This window comes from Chanodichthys erythropterus, chromosome 20, assembly GCF_024489055.1.
Source record: "Chanodichthys erythropterus isolate Z2021 chromosome 20, ASM2448905v1, whole genome shotgun sequence".
Classification (NCBI taxonomy): Eukaryota; Metazoa; Chordata; class Actinopteri; order Cypriniformes; family Xenocyprididae; genus Chanodichthys; species Chanodichthys erythropterus.
In genome coordinates, this window is record NC_090240.1 from 37994847 (window position 1) to 38021484 (window position 26638).

General features: G+C 36.1%; 1 protein-coding gene across 1 annotated transcript in view; it reads left to right on the forward strand.

The window, feature by feature from the left end:
* Positions 1-26638, forward strand: part of LOC137008828 (collagen alpha-1(XXIV) chain-like) — a 98150-nt gene that overhangs the window by 60269 nt on the left and 11243 nt on the right. Inside the window, exons 25-47 of the mRNA XM_067370545.1 lie at positions 3031-3084; positions 3283-3336; positions 3762-3815; positions 5155-5208; positions 8566-8619; positions 9023-9067; positions 10177-10221; positions 12700-12753; positions 13950-14003; positions 14325-14378; positions 16168-16221; positions 16754-16807; positions 17229-17336; positions 17515-17568; positions 18170-18277; positions 19363-19416; positions 19715-19768; positions 19995-20051; positions 20183-20236; positions 21986-22039; positions 22428-22481; positions 22946-22999; positions 23264-23371. Coding sequence (XP_067226646.1) covers positions 3031-3084; positions 3283-3336; positions 3762-3815; positions 5155-5208; positions 8566-8619; positions 9023-9067; positions 10177-10221; positions 12700-12753; positions 13950-14003; positions 14325-14378; positions 16168-16221; positions 16754-16807; positions 17229-17336; positions 17515-17568; positions 18170-18277; positions 19363-19416; positions 19715-19768; positions 19995-20051; positions 20183-20236; positions 21986-22039; positions 22428-22481; positions 22946-22999; positions 23264-23371 — 1389 coding nt within the window. The remainder of the gene's footprint in view (positions 1-3030; positions 3085-3282; positions 3337-3761; positions 3816-5154; positions 5209-8565; positions 8620-9022; positions 9068-10176; positions 10222-12699; positions 12754-13949; positions 14004-14324; positions 14379-16167; positions 16222-16753; positions 16808-17228; positions 17337-17514; positions 17569-18169; positions 18278-19362; positions 19417-19714; positions 19769-19994; positions 20052-20182; positions 20237-21985; positions 22040-22427; positions 22482-22945; positions 23000-23263; positions 23372-26638) is intronic.

A 26638-nucleotide genomic window follows, 5' to 3' on the forward strand; every position in this document is an offset into this window, starting at 1 on the left:
TCTATCTATCTATCTATCTATCTATCTATCTATCTATCTATCTATCGTTCCAACTATTGTTTTGTCCATCTCTGTTCTTTATGCATTTTTTCAGTTAATGAAAGTTGTCTGAACTCTTGGTAGCATTGTTTTTTGTTCAGTCACTGGCAGTTTTCCTTTTCGCAGTTGTGAAGTTTCATTTAGCAAACGTGTTTGTTTTCCCGTTGTGTGTGTGTTTATGCTCTTGTAAAATCAGAGTCGTGAAATAAGGATCTAAAGCTGTTTGGGGAAACGTTAAAAAGGGCCTTTTATTGTGTTTCATGAGAATTTCTTCCCTCTCATGAAACTCTCCAGAGATGTTTTGGACACACGCAGCGATTGCGCTTGGAAAAAAGGCATTTACCCCGCGGTTTCGCTCGATCTTCCGATGGTAAGACGAGACTGCGTTCAAGAGTTGTTTGAGGAGGATTTGCTTTAAATACGACACAGGAAAACATGCGGTGCTGTAGTTCTGTGTGATAGACTCAGTCATAATATTTGCATTCTGGTTTGTGTTGGTCTATAGTGTACGGGCTCACATGTGTGACGCATTAGAGATCAGCCGCAGAAAATCTGCGCAGGGGCCCCGACTTCAAGAACAGCAATCTGGAGAACACAAGGTCTTTAATGAATGCCATGACATCACTTTCCAAATGAACACCCTGAGATCAGACCGAGGGGAAAATGATTTAAATCTGCAGATTATTTGTTTGAGTCCTCAACCTCTCGAAGGCCTTCACACCAACAAGAAACATGCACAATAAAAGCTCTTTTTAAAGTTTGATCTTCAGATCGGTATTTTTATCCCAGGGGTTTTTAAGGCACAGAAGGTTATTTTCAGAAAACAAGACATGACATCTTTAGAAATGTTGATTTACTGTAAGAATGTTTCAATATTTGTACTGACTCACAGTAGCTGAAACACTTCAGTAGCTGCTGGATGATGATGATGATGATGTAGGTGATTTCAGATGTTTTCAGCATATCTGGAGTGTGTTTTTCCTCAGAGAGCTGCTGAATATACGTCCTCCGAGGACAGTATTTGACAGTATTTTGATGTAGTGACTGTTACAGCAGATCTATGAACCGCTGGCCGTCGCTTGACTCTTCCAGGAAAATACAGAAAGCCTCGTCAATCCCAGCAGCACTTGGTGTCTTTCCCAATGAACATCTGTGGCGTCTGGCATGCTTTCGGAAAGCTCGATAAGAGTCATTGACTCTTATATAATCTGTCTGTCTTCTCTGTCTCAGATGTATAGAGATATAATATGAACACGGACAGCAGCTCAGATCATTTGCTCTGAGAAGAGTTTGATGACAAATGAGTTTTTGATTGCAGATTTTGGCTTCTTGCAAATCTGAGCACAGTTTGAGATGTTTTTGATCTCTTTTGTGACTCTAGAGGAGATTGCTGTGATCTATTTCTCGAAACAAAATTAATCATAGAAGAAAATGTTTCTTGAGCATCAAATCATCATATCAGAATGATTTCTGAAGGATCATGTGACACTGAAGACTGGAGTAATGATGCTGAAAATTCAGCTTTGATCACAGGAATAAATTACACTTTACTATATATTCTTATAATTTTTACTGTATTTACTTTTTTATAAAATAAAAGGAAATGGCAAGCATGAAACAGACATGGAAAAGTTTGTGACGTTTGTCGTCAAACAAGCCAACGATATCTGATGTAATGATTGTTTTTCGACAAATTAATCGACTTAGCCTTCGGAAATTTCCCCAGGGCTGATGGAGCATGCTGGGAATCGGCCCAAAACCCCACTTGTACTGTACCAACATCAGACAACTATGGAAAATCCTGTGGGTTGTACAAGAGTGTGACGTCACACGTCTGTGATGATTTATGAGCGCTAAAAGTGCAAATGCATATTGAGTTCATTGTGTTTATTCCACTGGGAGCAAACTTTATTTACATTTTATTGTCATAATACATCTGTTGCTGTTAAAGGAAGATAAATGTGAGCAGTTTAGCACAATGAGCTTGATTAATTCAGTTAGTAAATGTCCCTGGAATCATTGCAGATGATATTAGCCAGTGTGTGAAAATACAGAACAGTCTTAAAGAGACAGTCTTCACCCTCATGTATTATTTACATTCTGTATTTCTATTAATTCATGCTGTCGTACTCCAAAAAAGTCCATAAAAGCATCTTTCAGTCTTTCATGTGACTCGTGTATTTCAAGTCCGCTGATGTCATATGATGCAAATCTCATTTGCACTAGTGTTCAGTTAAAAAATTGGGTACTTTAAATATGCAATGATGTAATTGGTTCGTTTAAAAGAAAACATGACCACAAATGAGAAATTAGCTATGAGATCTTAATGACTTAAATGCTGAATTTTACATAAAGCTATCATATGGTGCATCAGTCAGTTTTACTATTTTTCATTTTTGAGCTTGGCAGACCCAGTCTACATTTAATTTAATTTAATTTAATTTAATTTAATTTAATTTAATTTAATTTAATTTAATTTAATTTAATTTAATTTAATTTAATTTAATTTAATTTAATTTAATTTAATTTACAAAAATACAGTAAAAATAGTAAAATATTATTCCAATCTAAAACAGCTATGTTCTATGTGAATATATAGTAAAGTGTAATTTATTCCTGTGATCAAAGCTGAATTTTCAGCATCATTACTCCAGTCTTCAGTGTCACATGATCCTTCAGAAATCATTCTGATATGATGATTTGTTATTATCAATGTTGTAACAACAGTTGTGTGGCTTCACATGTGGAAACCGTGAAAAAAAAATTATATTATATTATATTATATTATATTATATTATATTATATTATATTATATTATATTATATTATATTATATTATATTATATTATATTATATTATATTATATTATTTTATATCATATTATCTTCAGTTCTCTCCAAAATCTGACACGAGGAATGCAGGAGTGTGTGTTTGTTTATGTGTGTGTTTAAGTGTGTGTGTTTATCCAGCTCTTGTTCTCTGTGTTGTTCAGGGTCCAGTGGGAATGATCGGAATAACCGGAATGGTCGGACAACCTGGAGAAAAGGTAAAAACTGAGACATGGACATTATCTTAAACCAAACATACTTCCACCGTTTTACAATAAATACATTATGATCTATTTTGGAATATGATGGTTGTGTTCCACCGTGATGAAATGAATCAGCTACAGTGAAACCTGATTTGAAGACTTAAATCAGGCAGAAAGCGTGACCGTGTTTGTGTGTTTATTGTGTGTGTTCAGGGTGATCGAGGTCCTCCGGGTCCTTTGGGTCCTCCAGGAGAGAAAGGTTCAACAGTAAGAACTTATTTCACATTACCAAACATATATTAGATGCAATGCATTGCACAGCAAAAATGATTTCTTCCTGAGTATTTTTGACTTGTCCAGTACACATATCTAAACGTTCTGAGATACATTTACTGTAGAAGCAAAATGACTGAAGATTTTAAGTGTTTGTTGTTGTTGTTGTTACTGAAAACTGGGTCAAACTTAAGTGAGTTTGTGCTTAAAACAAAACAAATATCTGCCAATGGGGTCAAACACAAGCAGAGTCAATCCTTTCTTCAATGTAAATTGCTGCACAATGCGAAACGTATGTAAATATGATTTCTGTGTAAATCGGTAGTTGGTCTGATCTGATCTTAACCTGTTCAGTAGTTGGTTGGGTCGGTGGATAGTAGGTTTATGGTGATAACCGTGTGTCTGTCTCTTTGTATTAGGGGTATCCGGGTCTTCCAGGAGGTCCTGGAGATTTTGGCCCACAAGGTCCACCAGTAAGTTTACCCATGATCCTCTTCTGTTTGAGATGTAAATTTCATCTGAAAAAATCCTTGACTAAAGACATTTTCACATTATTTTAGTCAAAGTAGCTGAAAAACCACAAATGCAATCACTATTAATATGAATAAATTGCTTGTCACTTTTGACCAATAGGTGGCGATGTTACCAAATTGATGTTGTGTGGTCAGTGTGAGGAGACAATGACATGTACAAAGTTTGGTGTCGATATGCCAAAGCATTGTAGAGTTACAGCCTCAGAATCAGCTCGGCACCATGCCATCAAATTTGTTGATGCGTTATTCGAGAACGGTTTGGTCAATCAAAAAAGACTTTAAATACTTTTAGCCGGCATGGTCCTAAGATGATCTAAGCCAATTTTGGTGAAAATCTGACCAATTTTCTAGGAGGAGTTTGAAAATTTATGTTTTCAAAGAAATTCAAAATGATGGACAAAGAGTTCAACCAACTATGGCATAACGTGTTTCATTGCTCTCTGTATGACTCGAGGAATCTATCAAGACCAGTTTCATCAAAATAAGCTAAATTAATCAAAAACTATAAGCATTTTTTTTTAAATTTCCGAGTACCTTCAGGAGTCCTGATGACACATACAGAGTTTCGTAACGATACCCCAATGCGTTCATAAAATATAGCATTTTAAGGCAAAATTCAAAATGGCTGACGCCCAAAATGGCTGATATGGGAAAAGTGGGTATCATTCGACTTGGTATGCTGCACTAAATCAAAAGATTTTTGGGCAAACCATTCAGAAGTTATAAGCAAAATAAGCCATTTTTCGTATCTCCTGACCAGTAGGTGGTGCTGAAACGCTGCATGTAGCCTCAGGTCATGCTTGTGATGACATGTCTCAATACGCTAAAGCAGGGGTGTCCAAATTACGGCCTGCAGGCCAAATGCAGCCCGGGGATGAATTTCAAACGGCCCGCAGCTTGTCTATTAAAATCTATTATATGTGGCCCGACATGCATAATTTACTAATCGTGCAGTTTCAACACAATGTCAACACAAGGTGGCAGTAATAGATTTTAGGCCAGGGAAACATTAACGCACCAAAAGCGGAACGAAACAGCGCTACTGGTGCACATTGCGCAGGGCGCGACTCACAAGCTCACAAATGTGCTTACATGCTGAGTGTGGCACTAGAGGGAATGAGTTAGAGACCCCAAAATTGCTGTGGTTGATGTTCAGACTGTCCAATGTAGAAGTGATATACACACAGACATTGGTTGGGGTGTAAAACTGAGGTTAAGAGAAACTTTCCACATCAAAGTTGAAATTTTACCTTGATTCTTTCTGTCTCTTTTTCTCAAGGGTCCACAAGGGCCGAGAGGAGCAGCAGGCGTTCCCGGGCCCAAAGGACGGAGGGTGAGATGAGTAGTGAAACAAAACTGATGCTTTTGTTGTTTGTTTTTGTGTGTGTGTGTGTGTGTGTGTGTGTGTGTGTGTGTGTGTGTGTGTGTGTGTGTGTGTGTGTGTGTGTGTGTGTGTGTGTGTGTGTGTGTGTGTGTGTGTGTGTGTGTGTGTGTGTGTGTGTTGCTAATGATGTCAGGAATCTGAACTGAATGAGAGAGATTTGACTCGTGGAAAGCTTTGATTGACAGTTTTGTACAATGTGAAACGTTTCTACAATCTTAGTGAACACATGTAGAACAGATTTCTGAATATTTTGGATTAGATTTTATATTTTCTGTCTTCATTTTAATTTTAGTTAAAGTTTTAGTAATTGTGTTTTGTTTTGTTTTTGTCATTTTTATTAGTTTATTATTATTCATGTTCATATTCAGATTTTATTGCTGATTTGAAACATGTTATTCAATTGTGAGTGCGGCAAGCTGTGTTTGAGATTTTGCCCTCATTTAAATAGCTCCAAATATGCAAATAGGGCCACCTAGTGAACAGACTTTCCTGCAAAAAGACTATTACCGCAGGCTGATTGTCCTGGTAATAAATCCACAGGCTCTGTTTGTACAATGCTTCAGTTTACTTCTTTCAGCTCTCTATCTGTTCAGAGATCAGTGTGGCTACAAGTTTTGTCGTGTTTTGCTGACTGAGTGATTCATGTTTGCTAGATAAACCACAGGGACCTCTAGCGGTCAAACTGAATATGACCCCAAAATCAGAAAGAAACTGAATCTAATTACTGTTTTATTTGTAAGTTTTAGTCATTTAATTGTGTTTTTGTCTTTCTTTCTTTTTTCTTATGCCTGTATAGTTTTTATTATGTTCTAATTTAGTTTTAGTTATTTTAGCACTTCAACTTAAACTAAATGTAAATGAGAATTGTTAGCAAATGTTGTGTTTATTTAATTTGTATTAACAGTATTGGCTTTTTTTTTGTTGTTGTTGTTGTTACCCTTTTGTCTTTGTAGGGAAATTAATTGTGTACAACAAACTAATGTTCACAACCAATGCAACATAACATAAAGGGTTAAACTGTCTTAAAGTTACAGTAGCAAAAACAGCCAGTTGAATTAATAACAGGTCAGTGTGAGGATAAACGTTCCTGAATTATGTGCAGGAAACCTTGACTAACATAATAAGTGGAGAAGAGAAAGAGTGTGTTTGACGTGAGTCCTAATGATACAGGATGAAGTCTGTCAGAGGCCACAGAAGCTGATGAAAAGAGGTTTGAGGTTCATGCCAAACTCTGCAATTAAGAGAATGTTCCTCTCTGTTCTGTTTATATAAAACTCTGCAGATCTCATTTTAATGATGGTGAGGATGGGTGACTTTAAACCTCTGTGTGAAAACATGGCAGACAGATCGCTTACACATCCTGAACAAAGAGCTCAGGCTTTCTGAAGGGTTAGGACTCTCCGTTCATGAACCCAGCATCCGCAGATGAGACTAACAAGACAGCTTTTAATACATTATTGGCTGGTTCTAGATTCAATTGCTCAATATAATGCCTTTTAAGATCAGCTTCTTTTGGACAAATTCTCAGGAAGCATTGCATGGCACTCCCAGAATGCACTGCAACAAGCTTGTTACAAGATGCTGAACAAAATGAGTAAAATGTTGTTATAAAGATCCCTGTAATTCATTCAGTACTGAAAAATATAGATTGAAAATAGTGTAATGATATGTAATATTTAAACCAATGTTTTTGGTATTATTTATATACTTAGTAGTAGTATTTATAACAATTTTGAAATAGATTTTTTTATTTTCAGTTTAAAAAAAAAAGAAAATTTGATTTATTTTTAGTCATTCAAGTTCTTCAATTTTATTTAAATTTGTTTTTAATTTTTTTTAAATAAAATAATTATTTGAAGTTTTAGCAATATTTGTATGTGCTTTTGCCATTTTTTTTCTTTTCAAAATATTTCAGTTTAGTTCTTCAGTTTATTTATTTCAGTTAGTTGCAAGCAGCATTTCGTATTTTTGCCTAAGTTTTTAATTTTTTCATCAAAAATTTATATCAGTTTTATTTCAGTTTACAATTTTTTAGCTTTAGTTAACAATAACAACATTGATATGTCCTTGTGTGTCTATGAATTTGAGTTAAGTTTTAATAGTTAATGTTTAATAAGTTTGATAATGTTTCTAATATTTAATTGTATATTTTATTATATTTATATTTTATTATTTGTTTAAATATTCTTAGTAAACAATAACAATACTGACTTAAACATATCATACGTAAGCAACATTTTATCACCAAACTATTATTATCAATTGTGATTTACATCTCTTGTAGATTCAGTGCTCTATGTAGTGTGTTCCAAAGTGGTCACTAATGAGGTTCCATCTCAGAGAGGGTTCGACAGCGAGGCACACTCGTTTCTGTAACTCACACTTTAAACATTCTCTTTTTGGTTTTGTTTGGCTTGTGCTGGATTCTCGTTGTGTTTGGTCTGGCGTGTCGTCTCTGCTCTGTTGGCTCATTGATCAGCTAGCTGGACTGTTTATAAGGATGAACTTAATATTTATAAAATAAATCTCACAAGATGATCATGCAAGTTTTTTTTTTTTGTTTTGTAAGGATGATATATGATAGTCATGAGTTTTAAGGCACAATGCTACAGGCAAAACATTTTTTTTGTTTGTTTTTTTATTTTCATGCTATGGTCAATTTTGATATTTTGTACTATTTTGATTCCATAACATGTCTTCTTTCAGACTAGTGGAAAGAAAACATCGAAAACACACATTTAAGTGTTTATCTTATTGCACTTTTTCTATTTGCGTCTGTATATTTCACTTACACTGCATACCATTAAAAGTTTTTTCCTCCACTTCAGCAGCACTTACAAACACCAAAATTTACAGTTTTATTCCTGACCATATTCTGAAGTTTTTTACTGAGGGGTTTGTTCAAATATCATTCACATTGATTTATATAACATTTTATTCCTAAAAACACATTTTTCTCCATCTCTTGATAGTATTTTCAGATTTATGCAGTGATAAAAAGAGTTATCCAAAATCCATTCTGTAAAAAAATGTAACTCTAATATGTCAACAAAATCAAATAAGAATTTTGAACCTGGCTTCATCCAGTGTTCAGATATATTTTCTGGAAATGTATACAAATTAGTGTATATTTAATTACCCAATGCCTCATTTGCATATTTATATATAACATTTCAGAATTTGCAATTCTTAATGTAATCAATCAGCTAGGGAATCATAATGATGTTTATTAGTTAATTTTTTACCCTATTCACAAGTGTGAAATCACAGCCGGACTCATATATGGTGTGTGTTTTTGTCTTTTAGGGCCCGAGAGGACCTGACGGACCTCCAGGGGAACCAGGCCATGAGGGCGTAAAGGTACCAGCATCCCGTATATCACCTATCCTCTTCTATAACAGTAAAGGAGATAATATAGAACCCTAGGGTTCTTGATTCAATTTTAAAAAACACTTTATGCCAAAAAGGTTCTATATAAGGATAAATAAAGTTAAAGTTAAGAATAAATTTCCCAGAATAAAGTTAAACTTTCATTCTGGGAGACATTGTGATGGCATCATTTATGTCCCTAGAACTTCCTGTTTCAATAGGAAATATATCACACAGGATAGAAAACTGCACTCTTTAGATCATTTCATGGGACCTTTCACACCATCGCAAACCTGACAGCAGTTACATTGATTTGCATAACAAAGCCACTGAATGATCGTGATGCGCAGACACATCACACATGCTTGACGGCTCGACTGCTTTTATTTTGCAGGGTGAAAAGGGATCTGCAGGGAGGAATGGAGCTCCGGGATTCATCGTAAGCACCTCTGTGTTTAGTTTAGAGATTAATGTGTTTAGTTTAGAGACGAATGAGACAAAATATTAATTTAAGGACATTCTCAAGTGTGAAAACTACTTAAATTAAATTAAATGTGTGTTTTTGAGGGTTTGTGCTTGTCTGAAGTCATCATAATAAGCTTTATATGAAAACAATCATTGTATATGAGACTGTATGTCCATAATCAGATGTGCTAGATAAACATGTTTTCATGAGGACATACCAGTGTTGTTATTGTTAACTAGAACTAATTGAAATAAAGCTGAAATAACATATAAATATTAGATGAAAAACTTAAAAAAGTACTAACAGAAAATTAAATTAAATCTAAAATTAAATATAAGATAAATAATAATATTATTAATAATAAATAAATACAAATAAATAAATACTTTTTATTACACTAAATAGCTACAGACCTGGGTTATTATAATTAACTAATTCTAAGGCCATAAAAACATTTACTCATTACTTATTAAAATAGTCAAATATAGAAAAAAGTTAAACTTATCTTATTTCAGCTAGTAACTAAGACAACATTATTATTTTAAATTTATATTTTAATTTAGTTTAACCTGGTGTACTAAAATATCCAAAACTGTAATAAACAAACAGATAAATAAACAAATACATAAAACTATATGCACATATCTTAAAAATGACAAAAAAAATAAAAATAAAAATGACAAAAACATACAACAAAACTACTAAAACTATAAAGAAATTGAAATGACAAGAATTGATAAAAAGCTATAATTGTATGTCAATAAAACTAAAATAACACTGCTAAAACAAAGCCAACCCCTAAACACATATTTTGCCATGTTTAGAAGTGAATAAAAACATGATTTAGCCATTTTCGGACCATAAAGCCTGTTTAAAGACACATGCAAGAGGAGTTTTTAAGATATAGAAATTCATTCAGAGAGATAATGAGCTCCATCAGTCATTAGTTATTAAAGCCGGAGATTAGATCCATAAATCTGGTCTTCTGCTTCAACTCAAAGCACCGATCATGTAGATTTATGTTTTTTGTTCAGAGGAGGTCAGTGATCTTGTTGTTGATGTGTGTTTGTGTTTGTTTGTAGGGTAAAGCTGGAGGTCCAGGGAAGAGAGGAGCAGCAGGAGCCCCTGTAAGTCCCTTTCTGTGTGCCAGTGTTGATGAGGAACTGACTAGAAACTGTCATGCTACTGGCTTAAATATGTTTCAGCAGCGTGACAACTGCTTTCTTAACAGGGTTGCTTTTGTATTCCGGTGTAGATCGATTTTTATGACAAATCAGTCTCAGGGTTATTAGTTGAATCGGTCGGAGCGGTTCTTGACTCGCTGAACTACATTATTATACTTTAATTCTGTCCAAAATGAAAGGAACTGAGGTCAGTTTTTGATTTTCCTCATTTCCTTTTAATATTCAAAAGAATCATTAAGGAGCCAGAATCAGTCAGCAGTGTGTTGACGTCACAGGTCAGTGTGTGTTTCCTGTAATAAAGCAGGCGGGTTTGTGCTGTCAGGATGAGTGTTTAAACTTCACGCGGGTTTGTTTAAGCCTGAGGGCTTTTAGGTGCTCTTGAGCTCACAGCGTCCTCTTGTGCCGAGCATGGGAACTAGAGGACGCTGGGCTCTTTTTGTTGAGCAAAATCAAATCAACTGATTTTAAGTGAAAAACATGATTTAATTTCACTGAATCAACTTTATTTTACAGCGTCAAACAGAATTGTTATGTGTTAGGCAGGATGAATAGAAAATTGATGAATAGAAAGTTCTAAAAGAACAACATTTATTTGAAATAGAACCTTTTGTAACATTATAAACGTCTTTGCTGAATAAAAGTTTCTTTAAAAATGAAAACCTACATAGTCAGCTACCTTCTAAGACAGCATCATGAAATCTTATAAGTGGCTGTTTTGGAAATGCATCATACAAAGCACACAACTCACAACTGAACGTAACACAGTTTGTTCATGACAATGCATTCTGGGATTGCTTGGGATGCTGCATGTAATGCTGTCTTTGAATCTGGCCAGTGAGACGTGATCATGTTACCTTAAAATCTGATTCATGTGCATTTATCTCCTTGAATATGAAGCGTGTGAAGTGAACATATGGAAGCATTTATTGTGCAAGTAAGATTTACTTCTGGAAAATGAAAGCGCACTTGTGGCTCGTGATGAATGCGGTGATGTCAGTGTTATTAAAGCAGGTATCAGCAGTCTTGGAAACTGAGCATCAGCCATCTCTTTTGAGATATCCATGAGAAAGAGTTTGATAAGACAGGTTGATGTTAAACCCAGAGCGATTCCTGTTTCTCAGCGTCGTTGTCTGTGCTGATAGTGATTGAGAAAGACGGGAAGCAAAACAGAGGAAGAAGAAAGACTGTGGACTCACAGTCCCTGCTGGATTACGGCTCATGGTTACGTTTCCATCATAGAAACAAACACAAACTTATCGTTTCCTTGAAGAGCTTTTGTAAAGAAGGAATGTTTTGCAACCAAATCAACCACTGTACATATATAAAGTTAATTTTTAATTAACAAATATATATATGACGTGTGGAGGGAAAGAAGTATATAGTGGCCACAAATTAACAATTTGTTCTCATTACTTATTAGTACATTAGCATGCTGTAAGTTGTTCCTTCATTTGACTAAATCATGGATAATCAAAACCAGGGAATGAATTAGTTCAACGTGGCCATGATTTAGGAAAATGGGGATCAAATTATTACAATGGAAAAGTTTTTCCTTTGTGTTTTTCTCATGCAAACGACAACATTGTCAGAACAAAAATGTCTAAAATTGCTGTATTCTGCTGCCAGGCCAGTAGATGGCGATGTCACTTTGTAAATAAACACTACACATCTATAGACTGAACACATAACACGCATGAGCATGATGTTACAGTTTTCATAAATTCACGTTTTTGATGATAACGGTATCGTTTTCAAAAACTTGCACTTTGAAACCTGTTTTCAAAAGTTTGCTTTTTTAAGCCCCCAAAACACTTTTGTTGTGTAAATGAACTGCAAAATGCATAAAAGTGTTTCGTTTTTACTTGAAAACTCTGTTGTGTAATTGTGTGTAGTAAAAGTAATTTAGTAATACGAGGGAACAAATTACATTTTATGTATTTATGTATTTAGTAAAATAAGGGAATTAATTATATTTTGTTTTGAATATTTAGTCATTTTTGTTAGTTATTGTTTTTTATCAGATATGAATATCATTTTTATTCATTTTTATTCATAGTTCATTATAATTAAAGTTTTTGTAATTTTGTTGTGAATTTTCATCATTTTTATTAGTTATTGTTTTTTAATATATGTAGGTTTTTTTTATTAATTTTTATTTCAGTTTTAGTTGAATTAGTACATCAATTTAGACTAAATGAAAATTAGACATTTTGCTTTGACATCTAGCTAAAATAAAATTATTTTATTTTATTTATTTCCTTTTGCTATATATTGATTCTCACTGCCGTCCAGGATTATTATTGAGATTATTCATTCTGTTCTATCGAATGTTTTTCAAAGTGAATTATGTATAATCAGATTTTATAAAGTCTACACGTATATGAATCAGATGTAATTGGTGTGTGTGTGTGTGTTTTACAGGGTAAAGCAGGTCCACCCGGCAGCGCAGGTGAAAAAGGTCCTCCAGGTAAACCTGTGAGTATTACAACACAAACCCAAATTTGCATTAAAAGGAGTGTGTTTATATAGAAAATCATTAAAGACTTCTGTATGGCACAGCTAGGTCACATTTAGTGCTGGTTCAGTGTTATTTAGTATCATGTATGTACTATCATAGTGTTTGTTAATATTCTGAATTAGCTTTATTTTCATATTTTTAGTTTTCACTTTATTTAAAGTTTTAGTAATGTTATATTTCAACTCATTTTAAGTTAGTTGCCAAATTGTAAAACATTTCTTAAGTTTTTTTCAATTTAAGTTTTTCATCTAAATCTTATATTTTATTTCAGCTTCATTTCATTGAACACAATTTTTAAATAGTTTTAGTTTCAATACTGACCTGATATTTTAAAAAATATTTCTATATAGCTTTAATTATATAATATTTTAGTTTTATTAATTTTAGTCTTTCAACATAAACTCATTTCAAGTTAGTTGCCAAATTCTAATAATTTCTTAGGTTTATTTACATTTAAGCTTTTAATCTGGTATTTATATTTAATTTTATTTTTATTTGTAAATTTTTTTAATAGTTTTAATTACATCAATGACCTGCTTTTTAAAATATTTCTATAATATTTCTAGAACTGAATGTTCATTTGTATCTCACATTGTTGTTCACATGTGCTAAAGTTTCATAAATGTACCGTGTATAGTCGCAGCATTTATATATGATGTTTTTGCAGATTGTTGTTGCATCTTTCTTGTGTAACACATGTAAGTCATGCTGTGAAGGCCTCAGAGGGTTTGTTTAGCTCCTCCTCGTGGAATTTGCAGCATGTTTTGTGTCATTACATCTAAACATGAAATCAGCCACTCTGACAGCAGATGAAAGACTTTTAATAGTGTGTCTGGAATGGCTAATGTTTCCACTCTTTGATTCCCTGTGCATCTGACACATGCTTATCCGTACTTATCCACGCATAAACAATGACTCTTATGCTGCTCATATGTGCACTAAAACAAACTTGGAGAAATTCACTTCAAGTTAGGCGTAATAGTAAGATCCCTTCATAGCCAACGCCAGTATACATCTGATACATCTAATACAAAACAAGACCGAGCAGGACTGGTTATGGGAAATTCATGTTTGTTTATTTTTGGTAATTGTGCATGATTTCATATTTATTTCATATTTATGTGAATGTGACTGTTTGGTTTTGATCGTTTAGGGGTCCAGAGGCCCTCCGGGGGACGCGGGACCAGATGGAGAACAAGGTCACGAGGTATTTCCTGAAATAAACTTATTGAAGTGTATAACAGAGTTCTCCTGCATCTAATTATGCAGTAAAATGGACATTTGCAAATTAGATAAGGGATAATACAGTACAGTGCCAAGTTATATAATACCATTAAATTCAATAGATTAGATAATGTAGGCACCCTAAGGAGTGTAACACCACACAGAACACTACAGAGAAGTCAATAATAGCACAATTTAATTATTTTTAGTAAATGAACTATGTTGCAGGCTATTTAATAGAGCTTTGTTTTTGAGTTTTGGGTCTCAAAGCACACGTGTCATTCTCGCTTTTGTGTATGCACAGGGACCTCCAGGACCTGAAGGAGAGCAGGGGCCTGTGGGTGAACCTGGACTCAAGGTGAGACAGACCAGCCCAAAACTCTTAAAGGGATAGTTCACCCAAAATTGACTGTAATATTTACAAACCCGATTCCAAAAAAGTCGGGACACTGTACAAATTGTGAATAAAACAGAATGCAATGATGTGGAAGTTTCAAATTTCAATATTTTATTCAGAATACAACATAGATGACATATCAAATGTTTAGACTGAGAAAATGTACCATTTTTAGGGAAAAATAAGTTGATTTTAAATTTCATGGCATCAACACATCTCAAAAAAGTTTGGACAAGGCCATGTTTACCACTGTGTGGCATCCCCTCTTCTTTTTATAACAGTCTGCAAACGTCTGGGGACTGAGGAGACAAGTTGCTCAAGTTTAGGAATAGGAATGTTGTCCCATTCTTGTCTAATACAGGCTTCTAGTTGCTCAACTGTCTTAGGTCTTCTTTGTCACATCTTCCTCTTTATGATGCGCCAAATGTTTTCTATGGGTGAAAGATCTGGACTGCAGGCTGGCCATTTCAGTACCCGGATCCTTCTTCTACGCAGCCATGATGTTGTAATTGATGCAGTGTGTGGTCTGGCATTGTCATGATGGAAAATGCAAGGTCTTCCCTGAAAGAGACGACGTCTGAATGGGAGCATATGTTGTTCTAGAACTTGGATATACCTTTCAGCATTGATGGTGCCTTTCCAGATGTGTAAGCTGCCCATGCCACACGCACTCATGCAACCCCATACCATCAGTGATGCAGCTTCTGAACTGAGCGCTGATAACAACTTGGGTTGTCCTTGTCCTCTTTAGTCTGGATGACATGGCATCCCAGTTTTCCAACAAGAACTTCACTATTTGATTCGTCTGACCACAGAATAGTTTTCCATTTTGCCACAGTCCATTTTAAATGAGCTTTGGCCCAGAGAAAACGCCTGCGCTTCTGGATCATGTTTAGATATGGCTTCTGTTTTGACCTATAGAGTTTTAGCCGGCAACGGCGAATGGCACGGTGGATTGTGTTCACCAACAATGTTTTCTGGAAGTATTCCTGAGCCCATGTTGTGATTTCCATTACAGTAGCATTCCTGTATGTGATGCAGTGCCGTCTAAGGGCCGAAGATCACGGGCATCCAGTATGGTTTTCCGGCCTTGACCCTTACGCACAGAGATTGATCCAGATTCTCTGAATCTTTGGATGATATTATGCACTGTAGATGATGATAACTTCAAACTCTTTGCAGTTTTTCTCTGAGAAACTCCTTTCTGATATTGCTCCACTATTTTTCACCGCAGCATTGGGGGAATTGGTGATCCTCTGCCCATCTTGACTTCTGAGAGACACTGCCACTCTGTGAGGCTCTTTTTATACCCAATCATGTTGCCAATTGACCTAATAATGCAAATTGGTCCTCCAGATGTTCCTTATATGTACATTTAACTTTTCCGGTCTCTTATTGCTACCTGTCCCAACTTTTTTGGAATGTGTAGCTCTCATGAAATCCAAAATGAGCCAATATTTGGCATGACATTTCAAAGTGTCTCACTTTCAACATTTGATATGTTATCTATATTCTATTGTGAATAAAATATAAGTTTATGAGATTTATAAATTATTGCATTCCTTTTTTATTCACAATTTGTACAGTGTACTTTTTTGGAATCGGGTTTGTACTTTCTTCTGTGGAACACAAAAGCTGCTGTTTGCAATGCAATCAGATGATTTATTCTGACAAGCTTTAATAATAATACTGACAGTATCAAAGTGAGATCTATTGGCATTTGGCAACTGTGTCTTTGTCTTTTTTCCAGGGTGAAATGGGGCCTGTCGGAGAAGAGGGTGAACTGGGCCAACTGGGCATCAGAGTGAGTCAAAACCCCACACCGACTCCATTCGCACTCCGAATGAACGTGATCCATCGGTGTATTTTTATTGCTTTAACTGACGTGAGCCAAACGGTGTCAATAATCTGAAAACGGACCTTCGGGCCGTCCACTCGCTCACGCACACTGAACATCTTTGTCTCTGTTCACTCAATTATTCAAGCAATTCTCTGTGTTTGTTATTGGATATTATGACATTGGGTGAATCTCATGAAACCTGTCAGGAGTTTATCCGGCTCGCATTTCACCCCAAAATCAAAACAAATAAATCACCTAGTGGAAAAAATTCTCATATGTTATTCAAACTGTAAAATATGTGTCCGTAATCTTGGTAATATTGCAATGAGATATGTTGATTTGCTTATACAAATAAAAATGTCTGTAATGGCTACTGGGAAAAGCAAATAAGCACATTTCTGCTGCATTGAGGGTCAGCACAGCTGGAGTGTGGGATGAATCCCATGATGCTTTACTGCATTTAAATTCTGATCTGACATGTTATCATTTGTCTTAGGGTCCTCCAGGGCCACCCGGAGAGGACGGACATCAAGGGAAGGATGGACCAAAGGTGAGACTGCAGATTCTCTTAGAACATTACATTTACATTGAGGCATTTATCCAAAATAACTTGTTCTGCATTTAATGTACACATATTGTTTAGAATTATTTGTGAAATTTATAAATCAATAGCAATTTCTATAGATATTTCTAAATGAAAATTGTTTCAAAGTAAATCCTACACCATTTTTCCCTGCGTATTTGCTTTGACAGTACACACATTTTGCAAAAACTTGTGTTTGAGTTTTTTCTTTGGTTTGCATTTTATTTGGCACCTTATTATTTCTTTCTTTGTTTATTTAATCAGGGGCAATACACATTAATAATACATGAAATAAGCCTTGGCAGGTTCATGTTAAAGACAAAATTATGAAAACCCACTCATTATTGGAAATGAGTTTAATGTAATTTATGTTTCCGTTACTTCTTAGGGTGAGCCAGGTGACCGTGGACCAATGGGAGAAGCCGGGGAAAGGGGCGAGATCGGTGACTCCGGCCCACCAGGACTTCCTGGAGATGCTGGGGCAAAAGGCTTCCCGGTTAGTGATGGAAGAGTGATGCGGTGTATACAACGTAATGCATTTGAGTGTCATTTAGTTGTGTGTGGTGGCACATGTTCACATTAAATCTCTCCACAAACAGCTCTTTAGATAATCAAGTCTGTTATGAGATGGTCTGAAATTCGATGTGATGTTAAAGCAGATGTTTCTATGTCAGGGACCCGAGGGCAAACAGGGTCTGCCGGGCAACCGTGGACGTCCAGGAAAGAAGGTATCCTCATTTCTGGATCAAAATTAATTATAGCCTCAAAACCTCATTAAATTGCACCAAAACAATGTGAGGAACCCATATATTTGAAGTGCACAAGAGACTGAAGTGAGTATTGTCAGAAATAAAACGGACCTCAGATCGAGCCCTGTGGTACTCCTTCCAGATTCACAAATACACTTACAAGGTCTCATCTGTTAAAATGAGTTAACATGAACTAACAATGAACAATACTTCTACAGAATTTATTAGTCTTAATTATTGTTAATTTCAGCATTTACTAATACATTTTTAGTTGATTATTTAAAGTTGACATTAGTTAATGCACTGTGTACTGAAACAATGAATTTTATTAACTAACACTGACCAAAATATTTCACTGTGACGTTTGCTCAGTGTTAGCTCATGTTAGTTAATGCTTTCATTAGTTAATAATCTCAATTAACAAATGAGACCTTACCGTAGTGTTACCAACTTTTTATAACACCACTTCTTCTTTGTCTTACATTACATGTCATTACATTCGCTTTTATCTTGTTGTTCTCACGTGTAAATAATGTAGACCAGTCCTTCCCATTGATGTTTTCATCTTCCTCTATGGTAGGGTGAGAAAGGGCCGCCAGGTCACCTGGGAGAAATGGGCTCGCCCGGCGAAATCGGACAGACTGGGGAGAGAGGACTCAAAGGTGCTCGTGGAACCAGAGGACCCGCAGTTAGTGTGCTTTCTCCTTTAATGCATCCCTCTAAGTCTTCTGATGTTGAGATTGAGAATTGGCTGTGCAAATCCCAAACACGTGATCACGCTAATCACCGTGACAAAGTCTTCAATAGAAGAGCCAAACAATACAGTCTGAAGAATGAGGGAAATGGATGCACAGAATACATTAACAAGGGGAAACTTGGGAATATTTTGTAGCTTAAGCCCACAACTTTAAAATTATACTGCATTGTGTTGCTGTATTTGATTGCACCAATGGGGGAGTCCTAGATAATGGTGTATTTTATAAATAATTTATGTTTTTTTGCCACACAGTTACAGTAGAAATGTGAGATTGGTTCAGACTAATGTGTTATTGGATTGTTTTGTTAGTTAAAGTGGTGTCACTCATTTGTTAACGTTGGTTAAAGCATTAACTAATAATAACAGCATACAAATAAAAAATGCATTAGAAAACCTAATTGCAAAGTGTTACCGTTAAAGTAATTGGGTATTAAAATTATAATTGCTGTATGAGCTGAATCAGTGAGTCACAGAAGCGTAATAATTTCCTTGAGCTCTTTTCAAATGTGTTTTACCCTCAAACTTGCTGTTTTTACTGGCTCAATTAAGGAGTGTATAAACATTAGCAGGATTTGGAATTGACCCAAAGTTTTTGATGGGATTTACACTAATGCCGTTAGAGATACTAGGGTCTAATCCGCTTTTCTTGTACAATGCAGTTAACCGCCTGCTGATTTGGTGCTTTTAGGCCGGATTTTATAAGCAGAAGAAATGTCTGGGATTGTTTTATTTTGCCCCAGCGTTTCCCTCGGGGATTAATGACATCGATGAAATATAAAAACAAGTGTCGTTAGGGAAACCTACCGTCTTGTTTTCATAAGCGAATGCTTTTCCAAGAAGCCATAATGGGATGAGCAGCAGGAGTAATTTTTTTAAGACACCATCCAATAATATGTTTTTCAAGACGACATTGCTGACAGGAAACACTTGGGTTATTTTTAGCAGGTTATTTGTTGAGGTACGACGAGTACGCCACCAAACATGAGCTAACGTGTGTTTTGTTCATTACCTTGCAGGGTCGACCTGGAGTTATGGGACCTCAGGGAGAGCCAGGACTGCAAGGTTACGAAGTGAGTTGCAGTTTCAGAAGACATGCATGGAAATACATGCACTCATGAATGCTTACAAAAACAAACACTCACACTGGCAGAAAGTTTTGGGACTAAATCCCTAAAGTATCACTTTAGTGGATTTGTTTGCAATGCGCACTTCCCAAAACGAAGACCAACCAGACGTGATTATTGTTTGATTATCTCAAAGGTCTGCCAATTAATCAGCCCAGCCAGTATATTACCATTCAAAAAGAGTCTTGCTTTGGATTAGATGAGAAAATTATCTATTTTTATCTTTCTTTTTCTTTATCCATAGGGTCACACTGGCAAGCAAGGTCCAGCAGGCCCCCCGGGACCAAAGGGAGAAAAGGTTATACAACATCATTTGATATACTGAACAATAATCTCAGTCTAAATGTCCTCTTTGGGGTAAATTATTAGATATTATGCTTAAAACTCTATGTAGTCTATGCAAAAAGCAGTAAATTATATTGTTAAAGTATCTATTATTGGTGTTAAGCCAACTTTTTAAAAAAAAAATAGTGTGAAAATGCATTTTAGATTCTGAGTTTGACTAATAATGTATGTTTTTTCAGGGTTACCCAGGAGAAGACAGTAAAACGGCAGGACCGCCCGGGCCCTTAGGTGAACCAGTAGGTCTTAATTTCCTTTAACTTCCTGTTTTTGTTCAACATCTGGAATGAAATCACAAAAAAAGAGCCGATGATATTTACATCTCTATAATGAAGAAATAAAACATATCAGTGTGTGTGTGTGTTTGCAGGGGGCTCCAGGAGAGAAAGGTGAACGTGGGGAACCAGGAGATGATGGATATCAGGTTAGTGTCTCTGTAAAGAGGAATTTCATGCTTTGAAAAAATAATTCCTGTTCGCTAACTAGCTTATTTTTTTATTTGAACTGTAGTGCCCAAAGGGGATTACTCATTTAAAACCATTAAGAAGGAGAACAAGTTGAGTTTAGCTTTGTTGAAGTGTGAGATTAGAGAGATCACCTGTAATAAGGTCTCTGGAATAATTGGAATTTCATTTAAATTTTGAATTTAAAAATTGGAATTGTTAGTGGCTTATATAACTACCTATCATCACCATAACAACCACCCAAAACACCCTCGCACCACCCTAGCAACTACCAAGAACAACCGAGCAACCACTCAGCAGCAAACTTAAAACTACTCAGAACATCTTAGAAACCACTTAACAACTACCCAGAAAACTCCAGAAACCATATAGAGCCTCTCAGAACACCTCAGCAACAGCATTGAAACACCAGAGCAACCTCACAGTGACCTAAAAAACCCTCAGAACAGATCAGTAGATACATAGCAACACCCTAGCAACCATACAGCAACATGATTAAAAACACTCAGAACAAATGCAAATGCATAGCAACACCCTAGTAACCACACAGCAAAATGATTTTAAAAAACTCTCAGAACACATTAGCAGATGCATAGCAACACCATAGCAACCATACAGCAACATGATAAAACAAACTCTCAGAACACATCAGCAGATGCATAGCAACACCCTAGCAACCACACAGCAACATTATTAGAAACATTCAGAACACCGCAGCAACTTTATAGAAACACCCTAGCACAGTCATGTCAACACAGTGACATGATAAAAACACACTCAGAACACATCAGCAGATGCATAGCAACACCCTAGCAACCACACAGCAACATGATTAAAAACACTTCAGCAGCTATATAGGAACACCCTAGCAACCACACAGTGACATGATACAAAAAAACACCATAGCAACCATCAGCAACATGATAAAATAAACTCTCAGAACTCCTCAGCAAATGCATAGCAACACCCTAGCAACCATACAGCAACATGATTAAAAACACTCAGAACACCTCAGCAACTATATAGCAACACCCTAGCAATGACACAGTGACATGATAAAAAAAACTCAGAACACATCAGCAGATGCATAGCAACACCCTAGCAACCACACAGCAACATGAATAAAACACTCAGAACACCTCAGGAACTGCATAGCAACAACCTAGTAACCACACAGCAAAATGATAAAAAAAAATTCTCAGAACACATCAGCAGATGCATAGTAACACCCTATCAAATACAAAGCTACATGTTAAAAGTCACTCAGAACACCTCAACAACTGCATAGCGACACCCTAGCAACCACACAGCAACATGTTAAAAATCACTCAGAATACTTCAACAACTATATAGCAACACCCTAGCAACCGCACAGCAACATGTTAAAAATCTCTCTAAACACCTCAACAAGTGCATAGCAACACCCTAGCAACCGCACAGCAACATGTTTAAAATCTCTCAGAATGCAGAGCAATAGAATAGCAAGTCCTAGCATAGTGGTGGTGACTTTTGCAAGCGCCAGAATCCCATGTTGTTTGTTCTTCTTGATCTAGATTAAACTGCTCTCCATCAGTTCGAGTGCTTCTTTCCCCTGCAGGAAATTCCTCCGGCGGCCTGTTTTCATCAGAAACAGTCCACACTCAGATTCATATTTGTTATGTCAACACTGCAGTAATACGTGTGTGTGTGTGTGTGTGTGTGTGTTTTAGGGTCACGCTGGGGTCACCGGCTCTCGGGGAGCCCTCGGTCAGCAGGGATCTCCTGTAAGTGTGATACGTGACCAGCTCTGACACAAACCCTAGTGAGCAGCAGATTCTAGTGCTCTACATAGGAGGCAACTAGTGCATGATGGAAATAGTGGCGCTCATCAGAAGTGCACTAAAGATTCAACTCGCAACTGAGTTTGAGTCTTACTCTCTGAGCTATGATGCCTTAAAATGCTGTCTAGGTAGGAGACTCACTAGGACCTGAAGCAGAGGTTTTTGTTGCATAACTTTCCTAATTAAGTTACCGGAAAATGTGACTTAGCAAAGCCAATTTTTGCAGTTTTTTATGTATAGTTAATTTTGGACTCTAGCCACACGCCTGTGGATCAGCGTAACATCACACTGCATAATGAAGTTAAAGAGAGATATTTTCATTATTGTCCAGGGATCTCCTGGGCTACCCGGCGAAGCAGGACCCAAGGGCGAGAAGGGAATTCAGGTCTGTGTGTAACTTGCATTAATTCTGCACTATGTAGTATGTATACTGTGTGCAGTATGTGATTTTTCTGTATGCATAAGCCTATAGCCAACATGAAAACAACAGAAGTCAATGGCAGGTCACCACTGTAGTGTGTGTGTTTAGTTGTGTAACAGAGGGAATTTTATTTTCCCTTGTTTCTCTTTGCAAATCCATCCTGTAAATCTCCTGTAAAGCCTCATTCACAGTCACAAATATCCCATTCAGATATTAGCCAGTGGCATTAACAGTCTGAGAGAAGTGCTTTTGGCCACCCAGCGTGGCTTAATTCCATCGTATCAGGAATTTTGTGCTTGAATAAGAGAAGATTATAGCAGATCCTTTATCACGAAATGGAAAAATGCTTCTTTTAAGTCATAAAAAACATTCTTAGGTAACATAGCTTTATATAAGGGTACTAAATAAGTTTATGTGCGTGTTTTCAGGGACTCGCCGGTAAGAAAGGATCCCGAGGCCTCGCTGGAGCACCAGGTCTTGAGGCGAGTATCTAAAAATGATTTATGATGGCTTGTCTTTTCAAGTGTTAAAGGGATAGTTTTCCCATTATCCCATGATTTACTCACCCTCAAGCCATCCTAGGTGTATATGACTTTCTTCTTTATATTGTATATTGTTATATTATAATTTTCATTTTTGGGTGAACTATGCCTTTAATGCCATGTGTAAACAGCAGCTGCAGGCTCCACCCCCTCTGGCAGGGTCATGTGACTCTGTCATGCTTTTCATTTCCATCTCATCTTTAGGGTCCAGTAGGTTTGCCAGGGCCCAGAGGGACGGACGGGTATCCGGGATCCGACGGGCTTCCTGGTCTTCCCGGTTTACCAGGTCTCCCTGGATTGAAAGGCCGAACAGTGAGTGTGAAATAACCAATACACACGTCTACACATAGATATAGACAGCGGTAGTTTCATTTGCTGAAGCGACAATCTCCATGTGCTACCAAAATGTATCTTAAACTTATTTTAAAGGGGAAGTTGATTATTATTATTATTTCACTTTTTAACTTTAGTTAATGTGTAATGCTGCTGTTAGAGCATAAACAATGCAAAGGGTTGTTTAAGGACTACAACAAACAGCTGGTAGGAACTACAATGTGCTTCTTCTCGGGTTAGTGACATCACAAACCCTCAAATTTACATAAACCCCGCCCCCGAGAACACACAACAAAGGGGGCGGGGCCATGTTGGGCTGCTTTAGAGAAGAGGAAGAGTTGTTGTAGTAGAGTGTTGTTGTCATGCCATCATTTTACGCCGGACTGCTTCACAAACGAGGGTCAATTCAACACAAAAGATGAACATGACGACACATGCTAGTGGATGAGTTGAATCAACTCCACAGCAACTACATCAATTTATCCACTAACCATTCAGAAACGTCTAAAAGTTGTAACTTCTTCCTGAGTCTCTCCATCAGTGTCGACTCCGGTTTGAACAATGTAAGGCTGAACACTTTCCTCATTTTGGCTGCGTGAGATTCTCCAGCTTTGTTGTTGTTGAGCTGTTAAAGCTCCGCCCTCTTCTGGAAAGGGGGCGGGAGCAGCAGCTCATTTGCATTTAAAGGGACACACACAAAAACGGCGTGTTTTTGCTCACACCCAAATAGGAGCAAATTTGACAAGCTATAATAAATGATCTTGAGCTGAAACTTCACACACACATTCTGGAGACTCCAGAGACTGATATTAGGTGTCATTTAAACTTTAAACTGATGTTAAAGCTTGTTTTAATTAAAATGTACATTAAAAAAAGGTTTGGTGTAGGATTTACTTTGAAACAATTTTCACTCAGAAATTGCTAATAAATTTAATAAATAATGACAAGTAACACACTGAATTAAATATGAAATTGAATTAGAACAACTGTAATAATATTTCTTGTAAAACATACTCCAATAATCTTCATTTACAACTTCGAAAAAAAAAATCCTCAAAATTCTTTGTTTCTCCCCAAAAATGTATTTTATTTTCCTCAAAAAAAAAAAAAAAATTCTTGTAAAACATACCTCAATAATCTTCATTTTACAACTTCGAAAAATATTTTTTTTTAATTTTTTTTTTTTTTTTTTTTTTTTGGAAAACATACTCCAATAATTTTAATTTCCAACTTCAAAATCTTTTTTTTTTTTTTTTCCGAAAAACGTTTTACCTTGTAAAACATGCTCCAAATAGTTTTATGTACAATTTTGGAAAATCTTTTTTTACAGTGCATATCTCTGAGGCCTGTGTTTTTTCACGTTATTTTGTGTATTTTTATTGGGGAAAACTCTGATTTTGCTGTATTTATTACTAGCAGTTACTCATCTTGCTTTCCTTTCAGCATGTTAAATTCAACCAAAATTGGATATTTTTACCTCCAATATTCTACTTTTATACTTTAGTTTTCTGCATAATCGAAATGTAAAAATATCTGAACATAATCTAGGCTTGACAGAATCCTCTAAAAATCAACATGATCCAGCCCATTCGACCATTTATGAAACATTATGAGTGAAAAACTGAATAAGAGAAAGAACTGAGTACACTTCTAGAATCCAGAGCGGATTTTCTCCATCAGGAATTAATCAAATGGTGAAAGTATCTACAGCACTTTGATGAAAGACAGTGAAGATAAATATTAGTTTCTGTAGAATAACATGCACTAATGAAAGGCTCTTAATCAGACATTCAGGTAAATGGAGTTGATTTGATGTTGACTTTAACATGAAGCCAGTGACGTTCTCCTCATGTGATTGATCTGTTTGGCTCATTTCCTCTCTTTATTTCCATACTAACGGCCCGTCCGATGAATGAATGATCTTATGTAACTCATTTCTGAGGTGTTTGTGGTTTTTCTGCTGGCCAGTGTTTGCAGGTCGGCCAGATGTTTTGCTGATTCAGACGCATCCAAGTGTTTCTTTCAATTATACACACTTATTTTCCATACCGTGCAGCTGTGTGCAAACGCTATACATTAGAGACGCTTTTTGGCGACATTCAGCTGTGTGTGTGTTAGTGTGTGTGCGTTACATAACCAAAAGCCAAATGAGTGATGTAATTGTAATGAGAGTTTGGGCACTGTATTCTGACTGTTTTGCACATGCGAGGATAACAGTAATGTGCTGAAAACTCACAATTTGAATGATGTAGTGATCAAAATGTGTGACATGAAAATGAAATGAAAACTCTCTCATATTTGAGCTTCTTCTTTGTCCAGCTTTATCAGATGCATTCTGGGATGCTTTTAAACACTGATGAAGGAGGATCGTGTGATGATGCTTTATCTGCTTTCAATCATTTTCAATACTTTCAATCATTTTAAATCAGATAACTTTCTTTTATTTTTTTCAGTTTTAGTTACTTTCAACTTAAACTAAATGAAATGTTGCCTTGTTTATAGTACGGTGGCCCAGTAGTGCACAACACAACGGAAATACTCCCGACCACTAGGGGTCTCGTAGAGCTCGGTATTGTTAGTATTCCTTGCCAATGTTTTATAGAGTCGGCAGTGATATGAATACCACGATTAGTTTCAACATTATATAACCACTGTATATCGACATGAAATATTAATTCAAAATCACTTGAGTGCACAATAGCTTCATATTTATACCTGTGAATGATTTGACGCGCTACCACAGATGAAGGGAACATATAATTTGTATTCATTAAAATTACTTTTAACATTTAAAAACAGACATGTTCAAATTACAAAGCTTGTCAGTCTTACCAACAGGAAGCATCGGGAGCATTTCCGTTGTGTTGTGGCTCGATTTCGTTGTGTTGTGAACTTATGTTTGCTTTTTTAATTTCGTTGTGTTGTGCACTACTGGGCCACCATATTATAGTGTATTTTTATAGTTTTATAGTGTCATTCTTTCACTGTTTCTTCTTGTAATTATCGTTTGATTAAAGCCGTACATCTTCTTGTGTTTAACGTTACAGTCATAAGATCATGCAGATGAATCCCAGATCCAGCGCTGTCCTCTATCATCTCATTCTCTTTCCTGCTCTTTTTCCACAATGAAATCCCTGTTTGTGTTTCAGCACATTAAAGTGCATGTGGGATTTTACAGTTGCATAAGCGATCAGTCAGCTCATTGTGTGTTTCACCTGTCATAAAGGGGTTGTGAACTCCTTCGTT